This window comes from Heterodontus francisci, chromosome 37, assembly GCF_036365525.1.
Source record: "Heterodontus francisci isolate sHetFra1 chromosome 37, sHetFra1.hap1, whole genome shotgun sequence".
Lineage (NCBI taxonomy): Eukaryota > Metazoa > Chordata > Chondrichthyes > Heterodontiformes > Heterodontidae > Heterodontus > Heterodontus francisci.
Window position 1 is genome coordinate 30142617 of NC_090407.1, and position 12178 is coordinate 30154794.

The 12178-nt window shown below is 39.9% G+C and overlaps 1 protein-coding gene across 1 annotated transcript in view; it reads right to left on the reverse strand.

The window, feature by feature from the left end:
* Nucleotides 1–12178, reverse strand: part of wnt4 (wingless-type MMTV integration site family, member 4) — a 29526-nt gene that overhangs the window by 5648 nt on the left and 11700 nt on the right. The window contains exons 3-4 of the mRNA XM_068017471.1: nucleotides 7690–7821; nucleotides 4506–4648 (exon numbers count right to left, since the gene is read on the reverse strand). Coding sequence (XP_067873572.1) covers nucleotides 4506–4648; nucleotides 7690–7821 — 275 coding nt within the window. The remainder of the gene's footprint in view (nucleotides 1–4505; nucleotides 4649–7689; nucleotides 7822–12178) is intronic.

Here is a 12178-nt window from a genome sequence, read left to right on the forward strand (position 1 = left end):
TAAATAAAGGGTGACATAAGGATAGTATGAGAAAGGATCTTGGTTCAGAAGATCAGGAAGTAGAATCAGTGGTGATTAAGAATGAAAAGGATCAGAAAACACTAGGGGGAGTAGCTTATAGGCCTCCTAGCAGTAGTTATGCCATTGGACAGAGCATTAAGCAAGAAATAATTCGAGCTTGTAACAAAGGCAATGCAATAATTGTGAGGGACTTTAATCTTCATATAGATTGAACAAATCAAATTGGCAAAGGTAGTCTGAAAGATGAATTTGTAGAATGTTTTTGTGACAGTTTCCTGGAACCAACTATGCATAATGCTATTTTAGATCTAGTATTGTGCAATGAGGCAGGTTTACTTAGTAATCTTATAGTAAAAGATCCTCTGGGAAAAAATGATCATGGCGTGGGTTTCTGCAGGGTGCTCCGGTTTCTTCCCACAGCCAAAGACTTGCAGTTGATAGGTAAATTGGCCATTGTAAATTGCCCCTAGTGTAGGTAGGTGGTAGGAGAATGGTGGGGATGTGGTAGGGATTATGGGATTAATGTAAGATTAGTATAAATGGGTGGTTGTTGGTTGGCACAGACTCGGTGGGCCGAAGGGCCTGTTTCAGTGCTGTATCTTTCTATGTTTCTATCATACAATTGAATTCCATATTAAGTTTAAAAGTGACATACTCCAGTCCCAAACAAGAATCTTGAACATAAACAAAGCCAATTACATAGGAGGCTAACGTTGATTGGGTAATTTAACTAAAATGGTGGTAAATAAACCATAGGAAACATTTAAAGAAACAATTCAAAATGTTCAACAAAAACACATTCCATTTAAATAAAAAACTCGTCAAGGAAGATCCATCTGTGGCTTGATAGGTAAGTTAAGGGTAGTATTAGATTAAAAGAAGAGGCTTATAATGTTGCAAAGAATAGTAATATTCTGAGGATTGGGAGTGTTTTAGAAACCAGCAAAGGGTCACCAATAAGTTGATAAAAAGGGAAAAAATAGAATAGTAACCTAGCCAGGAATATAAAAACAGATCCTAAGAGCTTTTACAATTGTGTAAAAAGAAGAGGAACTAAAATAAGCGTTGATTTCTTAGAAACAGTGACAGGAAATATTATGATGGGGAATGAGGAAATGACAGAGATGTTGAACAAATATTTTGTGTCTAACTTTACAGTTGAAGACACAAATTACATACCAGAAATTGAGGGTAACCAAAGGCTTAATAAGAGTGAAGGACTTAAGGTAATAATAACAGCAGAGAAAAAAGTATTGGGGAACTTAAAGGATTAAAAGCTGACAAATCCCCACGACCCGATAGCCTACATCCTAGGGTTCTAAAAGAAGTAGCTGCAGAGATAGTGGATGCACTGGTTATGATATTCCAAAATTCCCTAGATTCTGGAATGGTTCAGCGGATTGGCAGTTAGCAAATGTAACACTGCTGCTCAAGAAAGGAGGGAAAGAGAAAACAGGCAACTACAGGCCAGTTAGCCTGACATCAGTTGTCAAGAAAATTCTGTAATCTATTACTAAGGAAGTCTTAACATTGCACTTAGAAAATCAGACAGAGACAACATAGTTTTATGAAAGGGAAATCGTGTTTGACAAATCTATTAATGTTTTTTGAGGATGTAACTAGTAGGGTGGATAAAGGGAAACCAGTAGATATAGTATACTTGGATTTCTAAAAGGCATTAGATAAGGCACCACACAAAAGGCTAATGTACAGGATAAGGGCGTGTGGAGTTGGTGTTATTATATTGGCATGGACAGCAGATTGGTTAATGGACAGGATGCAGACAGCAGGGATAACTGGGGCATTTTCAAGATGGCAGGCTGTAACTAGTGGAGTGCCGCAAGGATTAGTGCTGAGGCCTCAGCTATTTACAATTTATATTAATGAATTAGATGAGGAGACCTAGATTAATGTATCTAAGTTTGCTGATGATACAAAGCTGGGTGGGAATGTTAGCTAAGATGACAGAGCCTGCGAAGAGATCTAGATAGGTTAAGTGAATGGACAACAAGGTGGCAGATGGAGTATAATGTGGGAAGTGTGAGGTTATTCACTTTGGTAGTAAGAACAGAAAAGCATAACATTTTTTAAAAGGCAGGAAACTTGTAAATGTTGATGTTTAGAGAGACTTGGGTGTGCTTGTACAAAGAACACAGTAAGTTAGCATGCAGGCGCAGCAATTAATTAGGAAGGCAAATGGCATTTTGGCCTTTATTGCAAGGGGATTAGAGTAAAAGAATAAGGAAGTCCTGCTACAATTGTACAGGGCTTGGTGCGACCACATCTGGAGTCCTGTGTGCAGTTTTGGTCTCCATATTTAAGGAAGGATATACTTGCTTTGGAGACGGTACAGCGAAGGTTCGCTAGATTAGTTCCTGGGAGTAGAGGGTTGTTTTATGATGAAAGTCTGAGTAAATTGGGCCTATACTCTCTGGAGTTTAGAAGAATGAGAGGCGATCTCATTGAAACATACAAGATTCTGAAGGGGCTTGACAGGATAGATATTGAGAAGTTGTTCCCCCTGGCTGGGAATCTAGAACATGGGGGTACAGTCTCAGGATAAAGGATCGATCATTTAGGACTAAGTTGAGGAGAAATTTCTTCACTGAAAGGGTTGTGAATCTTTGGAATTTTCTACCCCTGAGGGTTGTGAATGCTCCATCATTGAATTTATTTAAGACTGAGATAGCCAGATCTTTGGAGCTGGATTTTCAATCCGGGGTCGGGAACCAGACAAGCAGGATATTTCCAGGTCCCGACCCCACAAAACCTCTAATTGGGCTGAAGGCTTGCTTGACACCAAATCCAGCCCTTGGTCTCTCAGGGAATCAAGGGATATGGGGAGGCGGGAAAGTGGATCTGAGGCAGAAGATTATCCATTATTGTATTGAATGGCGGAGCAGACTCAAGGAGCCATATGGTTTACTGCTGCTCCTAGTTCTTATGTTCTTATGTATAACATGCAGCTGATCCACTACCACCTGTTTTGCGCCACCTTCCAAGATAACAATAATAAAGGTCAACAGTGTTAGGACTTAATCACATCTAGTCAATTAATATAAAAAAATTGCTGTGGTGTTGTTAGAGTCAAACATGCAACTAGTCAATGATATAAACAAGAGAATTGTTTGAAAACTAATCAATAATTTAGCTGAACAAATTTGCTAATAGGCAAATCGCTTATTGTGTTTCCAAGTATTGCAAAATAATAGCAACTGGTTACCAAACTAATCCACAAATTTTCTTTTTGGCAGATATAGTCTGTTCTTGATAATTCCATTTTTTTGCACTAAAAATTGAATTATTCAACAATTACAATAAAGCAATGTAAATAACATAGCAAAGTGAAAATTTTATGCTAAAATTATCAGACAATTTGAGTTATGTGACATGGAAGTAAGAGAAGTAAACTACATAACATTAGACCTTATGGCTTTTATGTAGATTGGATGTCTGGATTCCAAAATCAATCTATATATCCAGAATTCAGATGATCCAACCCCCAAATGAGATTGTAATCATCACTTCAGGATTGTAATTTCAGATCTGTGATCATTGAAATTCCAACACTTCTCTCGCTTGAGAGAAAGAGAACATAGGAGAATGCAATGCAGGGGATTATTACAGCATTTATACCTAAAGTGAAAGTTCAGTCTTAAAATAGAGTGCCCCAGTTACTCAGCGAGTTTATCTGGCAAGAAATGTCCCAAGTTCAATCCCCTGTTTGGGCAGAATTAGCTGATTGTCAGTTGGGGCAGTGGTGCAGCTGCTGTAGTCGGTCTCTGTGCCCTTGGATTAGAAGGGAAAAAAATCAGACATGGTTCTTACTCCTGATTTTAATTCAGCAACCCCTACTGAAAGCACCTGTTTATGGATATTGAGCTCTGTTGTGATACACCCTGTACTCAAGTAGTCTGTCAGAGCACAGCTCAAAGCTCACTGTCAAATAATGGATAAACTATGATAAATTACTCAGTAGTCTGGAAAAAGTAGATCCAGAAATTACTTCAAATTAAATTATGGAATTAGGTCAAGGACACAGGCTTAAACTAGTAATAGGCAAATTTCGAACTGGTGTTAGGAAGGTCTTCACACAAAGAGTAAACACTTGGAGTGGACTTCCAAGTAGAGTAACGGAGGCAAAACCCTGAAAATAATTAGGTTTTTGCAATGTTAGGGTGAACTTTAGGATCTTTCTGGATGAATGACCTCATGTGGGCCAAATGGCCTTACACATCTCTATTCATCTTGTGATCTTATGACAAATGTGTTCACATGTGGGCAAATATTGCCAAATCTATTGCCAACCCACAGCATTAATCAGCTATTGGTAAACACACTTGATAAAACCTATTTTTCCCTCGAATCAAGCTGTTGAACAAGGAAAATTATTGGTGCAATAAAGAGCTAAAGAAGCTTGTTTAACATTTGAATTGGGAACAGTTTAGAACAGAGTTGGAGCTTTAGGATTATAAACCACATACCTTCCGTCCTGCCTCGTTGTTATGCAGATTCATTAATGGCCTGCTAGAAGAGGCGCCTTTGCTTCTTTCCCTTACATCCACAAAAGACTGGGAAAAGGCAACACCATATGCAATATTATCTGAACAGCCTGACCACTGGAAGCCTAAACCCAACAGTAATGAAGAAATATTAATGATCAGAACAAAAAGCCTGCATAATTCAGAAATGAACAATCAGATATTTCCAAGGTCAGGTCTAGGCCAAACCAGGAACTAAACCAAATTCAAAATCTAGGAATTACAGTATATACTTTCTTATAAACGGTAACCTGACAGGTTAATTAACAGCTGATCATTTTATAGAGCATAGGTTGAATGTATAAAAAGAAAGGTGAGAAATCACCTTTAAGCCCATCAAGTTCACCCTAACCAGTAGACTTTGTAGCCTTTCATCCTCTCAACTCCTGGTAATGTTGTCTCTTGGGACGCAAAACTAATAGAAAAAAAGACTAGCCAATTAAGAAAAATTGCTGGCAAATTCCTCTCAGATTCCCTAAGCCAAACAAGCAAGCTTCAGAAAATTGTGGTTGCCCATTTTGCATCACAATCTAAACCAACTAACCAGGTATCCACTATCACTGGGAATGTCCCCTTCTTTTAGAAAGCTGTCAAGTTCCCGTTTATAAGACTGGAATGATCTCACACCACATATTGTAAAAGCCTTTTCCAGAGGCTGATGACTCTTTGCAAAGAGAGATTATTCCAACATCTAACTTTATTCTATCTATGGACTTTATAGGCAACAACTCTCTGGCACCACATATGTTAGTATGTCCCTATAAACCTCTGGGGAAACTTTAGCCTGAGACCCAGGCCACTTTAACTGTTGGGCCTAATTTAAAATAAGTAGCACTGTGTCCCTACAGCAAATGGTGGAAGTAATATCAGCAAGCATGAGCAGAAATTGGTTCATGAGTTCAAGGACCACCAGGACTTGAGAGAACAGTCCTCGGTATGAAGTTACTGCTAGGGAAGGGTTTGGCAGCAGTTTCCAGTGCTGGGAGGGAGGCGGAAGGCCAGGGCTGGGGAGGTCCAAGGGCTCCTTATGGGGCCCAGGTGAACACTCCTATTCCACAAGAATACCGCAGAAAAATAAAATTAACTTTCTGTCACTCCACCGACTCCCGGCATGGTATCGCTATTGGTTTTGGACCCATGTAAGCCCTTAAATCCATAAGCAAAAATTGCCACACCAATGACGTCATGGGGCCACGACACTTGCTTATCAAGTAGGTCCTTGCCTATCTGGGCTGGGCGGCCCTTCCATGCCTGATCTGAGGTCAGTTAAGATGGTGGCCAGCAGAAACATGGCATGAACATCCCTCCTGTACCGTTCCCATTGAGCAGAGGAAAATTAAAATTGATTTCAAAATTCCTGCGAGTGCTCCAATATATTCAGAACCATGAAATAAATGATCCATTCTGATGAAAGGTCATCAAACTGTAACGTTAACTCTGTTTCCCTCTCCACAGATACTGCCTGACTTGCTGAGTATTTCCAGCATTTTGTGATTTTATTTCAGATTTCCAGCATCTGCAGTATTTTGTTTTTGTATTTAATTGTTCTTGGGGTTCAGTTACACTGTGCGCAGTAAACTGAAATGGAGCTTTCTGTCGATTATGGAGACCACATTTACACTGCATTTAGGGATTTGCTGTTTGATTTTTCAACCCCAACATAGTTTTACTTTTCAGTGTCTAATACAATGGGGAGTCAGATCATTGATCAAACTCTGTGTTTACACACCAGCTCCAGCAATGCTGCAAAGCAGAAACCACTACTCCATGTTTTTGGTTTCTTTACTTTTCTTTACTCTAGGTAACCCATTTTCTAGAAAGAATGTTTTCATTTGCCCAGATAGCTAGGCAAATTTGTAGAGTGCCCAGTTTATTTCAGCTCAAGGTTTTATCACATGTTTTGGAAGGTGGATTTTGACTTAGGCTTTGACTGACAAACAAGTTAATTAAACATTAAAGCAACTACAAATACCAGAAGTAACAACATTTTTACAGTATCTGTTAAACGTAGCTAGCTCCTCAAATACTAGAAAATAATAAATAGCTTATAACTGTTGTGCTAGACAATTATACAGTGATTCCGTCCTTTTTCTCATCATCCAAGGAAGCTATCAGGCCTAACTATCTCTCTTTGAAGTCATCAGGCAGATTTGAACAAGACAAGTTGATTAAATCCCTTTAAAAATCTTGACCAGAACCACTCAGATTTAATTAATTGTTAAATTCAAAAGAGTTGCCAATCAAACACACATTTCCACAAATCCCACAAGATGTTTGTATTTGAATTAAATCACTTGTCTATTCCCTTAGAGAGGCACAGAAAACCTGACTTAAATCTGTAACAATTGTTTCAAGTTAAGCTGGTACATGACTTCTGTGAGGGAAGCTGGTTTTTAACTCCTTATGTACCAGCACACCAGGAATTAAGAGGATAGGATATGGCAGCACTATTCCTGCTCTTAATGATGTCCTAAATGCACCATAAATACGTAAGCTGCTAGCTGGAGAGTCATAATGGAAGTCAGGCTTCATCTTAGAGAACATAGGGGTTCGAAAGGGGGAGAACAAGGCCTCTGAAGACTACTACTGGCCATTATGAAGACTTCAATTACCCAAAGTGGTCTCCCTCTATTTTAAGGTCTAATACGTGGATGATCATAAAGCACATTAAATGTGATTTTTTTTGTGTAGTCATCCATGATAAATGTTAGTACTGGACAATGGAACATTTTCCCTCTGAGGCACCTGGTATCAGCGTCAAGCATTCCCAAATCAAGCATAGTATGGCTAGATACAATGCACTCTACCTCAACAATGAACCCCACTCCAACCTTGGGAAAGGACCTACTACATTTGTGTGATTTTTTTTTCATTTTTCACACCAGCCTATCTGTGGTCTCCCTCAGTTTGATTGCCAATTTATGCCAGATTATAGGCAAATTGCACTACACACTAGGAACTGGACTAAAAATGCTGAAATGTGTTTCCCATTAGACCTGTACAGGCAAAGCATGCTTTCAGCCCATTTCTCTGGGCTAGCTTTGAACATATATCTCAGAGGAAAAAGGTCAATGGTTAACTCTTTGCACCATCAAGCATCCTGATGGAGCAATATTTTTAGACTCACCATCAGGGCTTACTCCATGGACCGTGCGATCACAACCACACTTTTCCAGCTCTCCACTGCTGCAGGCACGAGTAACTGCAAAGGCCACTCCAGCAGATGAGATTGCATACACAAAAGCTGCTTCTCTTGTTCCTGCAATTAAAGAAGTAAGAATGGTTACTCAATCACATCACAGGCACATTTGGATGTAACAATACCTGTATAGTGCAGAACAAGATGGCAGACCCAAGTTACACTGCCATTTTCTATGTTGTCTGCCTAGCACTGACATAGTTCTGTGCTTGTGCACATCAGCTAGTTAGATTTCAATGTTAGGAGCAAGCTGATGAGTGCATGGAAACTGACATTTAAAAAGAACTACCTGGGAGCTATGTTTGTTACAGTTATGTTGAGAAGCATTTCTGATTTTTCTTCCAATCCAGTGGGCTTTTCTTATATTGTGGAAAAGTGGTTATGGTTGCATATCAACACAAAACTTAGAACCATAATTTGAGAGTCAGAGTGGGATCAGTTTGTAGACTGCACTCGACAGAAAACCACTTGAACTTTACAAATGGTGTGGTATAACTTCAGGCTCATTTTAATAGCTCCCAGGCAGCTCTCTTGAAGCATCAGTTTCTACACAGTTTTTGACTCAGTCTTAACATTAAAATCTAATTGGCAGGTGCATGCAGAAAGTACACTGCAGGGGCTGGCAGCAGCTCAGGTTGGCTGAATGCCCCCCGGCCCCTTCCATCTGGTCTGAGAGCATTACCTGTAGCATAACTAACCCATAAAATAAAGCCAACTACTCTCTCTGACTGAGCATTAACTGATGGGCCAACAAAGATTATTAGTGCTTTAGATCATGTTACTTTAATGGCTGGTGGGTAGGAATGTGAAGCTGATTAAGCCATGAGATGATAGCTGAGAATGAGGCTGTTCCCTGCTGGTATAGAGAACAGTAATCTTATTAAAACAGAACTGAGGTTTCTTATTACCAAATTTAAGACTGTGTTTCTGCTCTGAGCATTGCAAATAGATTTATTTTAATCTTCATATTTCCTCCCCTTCTCTCCGAAAGGTGCTCAAGCTTCAGGGGTATAGCTTAAAGACCATCTTTTGCCCTGTGGCACCTCACCCAACAGACCATTTTGCATGTGTGAGGCTGGAAAGTAACTGTTGGTAGAGTATTATATCATGTGGACATAAGAGCTGAGACCAGCCCTGTCCTCATTCAATATCCACGTATACATTTCTCACCAGGGCCCACTGAAAAGTGATGAGAAGTGCAAAAACTGGTTGATTTTCCTCTCCTGAACTTAGAGGTGCTGAAGCCAATTGTAGCAGTTGCACCACCATCAGAGCTGAAATCAGTTTACCAGGATCAGTAGGGTAGAGTTTGTAACCTCTAAGCTGTTGGGGAGCTTCATGTAGGTATCTTAGACTTACATTATGTGGGGCCCCTTTAACAGAGTTTCATATTGAAATGGTGTTCTATGAATTGAGACTGTCTAACAGGAATTAGCGCCAATTGGCAGTACCAATTGGATTGCTCCATTTTAATTAAGTATCTGCTAACACATAACAGTATTATTTGTTGCAAGAGGGAATTTCTCTGTTATTAAAAGTAGTCCCCAGCCTCACTCAATACGAGAGTGAATTTTTACCATACTAAAAAACGCATTTACAAATAAAACTATTTCCTGTTAATAAGCCTTGTACCAGACAGCTGACACGTATATATACCAACGCTATTAATAATAATAATGTATTTTAGGAATATGATGCAATTTTCCCTTACATTGATGGAGTTTATCCCTCTTGAATGTGCAATTCATCCCCTTGCCACAAACATTTTTCTCCAGTTTCCTCCTCTTGTCTCCCTTCATCTCCTGAAGTTACTGACTGTGGGAATACTGTCTCATGGGAGCTAACAGCTCTTTATTGCCTTTATTGAGTGGTCATTCTTCAATTATGAATGTAACCATTTGGTATCAGCTAACATTTAACAGTGCGGGACATTCTGGCATAGCCCAATTCTGCTAACACAATGTCCACTTTTCAGCCTTGTTAATGATCTGGGGCAAGTACTCTGGCTAGTTCGTTCCCTAGGACACTGACGACAGTTGCAGAGTCACAACTGCTGCACCAGGCAGTACCTTTATGAAAGACCTTTGGGAGAAATCCCCCACAATATCTTTACAAAGGGTTGAGAAACTGCATTCACTTGGACTGCTCTTGGTCCTTTGTGTACTGCTGCAGCTGTTCCATACTGCACTAACTTGAGCTATATTTACTTTACTGCAATACCACTGACAGCAGGCCCAACTTCAGCAGAAAAGCAGTAGCGTGAAGAAGATGTCTCTGCTACCTCTGAAAGCTCTGAGCCCCACCAAAACAAGTATTGTTAATGGGCATCTCTGGACCAATGACAACTTTGCTATCAGAGGTGGAAGCAATAATGTTTTCTGGTCACTCACCAACTGAACACCCTAGCCTACCTGTAAAGGCCAGCAAAGTGGTTTGACATCTCTCGCCTGTGTAAACCTTCCCTGGTCCCTGGAGAAGTTACAGCAGCCAGAAAGGAAATTAATAACTGCACTTTTTCAGCTCTTCTTTCTGGCTGTATGAAATCCATGCTACACTCTAAATATACAGATTTCTGCAACATGCGACTTTAAGACACTATTGCAGAAACATCTTAAGCACCTCCACTGTACCAAAGACACATTTTAGTCCTTTTTTTAGGATTTGCTTTTTTAAATTAATGCCAAGTGAAATATTAATTTAAGCCATTTTTATTTAAAAGCTACACTTACTGAGTTGCAGTACTGTGGGTGTACCTTCACCAGATGGACTGCAGCAATTCAAGAAGGCAGCTCACCACCACCACCTTCTCAAGGGCAATTGGGGATGGGCAACAAATGCTGGCCTTGCCAGTGATGCCCACATCCCATGAAATGAATAAAAAAAAGTGAACTTTTTCTAAATGACTTTTTGTTGTGAATTTTTGTCTTTGTCTAGTTAAGAGACATTAATGCTTCATAGTAGAACACTTTCCCATTGAAGGAACTCAGTGTCAACATCAAAAATCTCAGGTCAGTTAGACACAGAACAAAACTGCCTCTACTCTGTCCCCAAAACATACCTCCATCCCAACGTCAAAGGAGCAACAAGTGAGATATTTTTCCATGTCCAAAACTCACCCTAACCCCACTTTGAGTAAGATTATAATATCAGATCCACCCAGTGGTGCAATGGGCAGCTTCAAGGTGTGGGTCTATGCCCACTAGGAACTGGAAGTGAAACTAAACAAAGTAATTTTACATGGGACCATGACAGTCAGCAGACAGGGGAAACAGCCCATCAGTCTGGGCTAGATTCAAACCCATTGGAGTGAAAATCAGTGTTAACTCACTGCACCACCCAGTTCTTTGTGGGCAACACCTAAAAATGTTTTTCCAACCATGGGTATAAATTTAAAGTGCAAATGTATAAAGGTACACAAAAGTTTGACATTACTTTTTTGTGTTTACAATTATAGCTTGCAGAGTGCCACTTACAGTGGCTGGATTCTAATAGTGAATAATGAAGTGTTAAAGTGACCAACTTATGTAACTAATTAACAGATCAGCATTTGGAAATATGAGACAGGAGGCTAGGAATCTACTGCTTATGTGTGTACATTCTGTGAATGAGGATTATAGCACAGTTTGCTTCTATGGTTATTATTATTCAGTTAGATATGAATAAGACCCCAGCTAATAAATGCACCATCAAGTGAAGAATAGATCAAGGTGTCCCATGTTTGATACTCAGTCTTTACTGAGTTAGTTGAACTGGGTTGGGATGACTATAGGAGTGTCACAAATGACCTTAGCACTCCAGGCTAAATAGGAGTAAGGATCAGCCAGGGTTCCCATTTATGACTGCTATACAGTGAGTTCCTTAAAAACTACTGGACTTTGGGGAAGAGGCCAGGCTCAACAGTGATGTTCCCTATTGTTCATCAGCTTGCTGACACTTGCTGGTACCATGAATGCACACCCTAAGAAAAAAGAAAATCCCACTCTGAGACAGCCACCTCAGATGAAGAGAAAAAAGAATTGAAGGGGATAAAGAAATGATTAAAGGAGGCCAGTCCATCATGTTCCACCACAGTAACAGGGCATGAATGAGTGTACATTTGGTTAAGTTCCTCATCTTGGTAAGTGCAGTGGGATGCTGCATGGATGAAAGGAAGGATCTACCTTAGAAGTGGGGAGGAGGGTATATCCAGGGTGAATCAATCTAGGTTGTAATCATACACCTTCCAGTGCTTTGTAGATGGCTACCTGAAAGCTACATTGCAAAAAACATTTAATTTCATATCTCTTGCAAGATTTGTGCATGTGCAGTTGCTACAAAGGTGCATTCCTGACCTTTCCATTCTGACTGCACATTTTCCCTGATCTGAGGGGAAAATCCATTAAAAAAATTGCACTGCTATCCGACTTAGAAGGGTTTA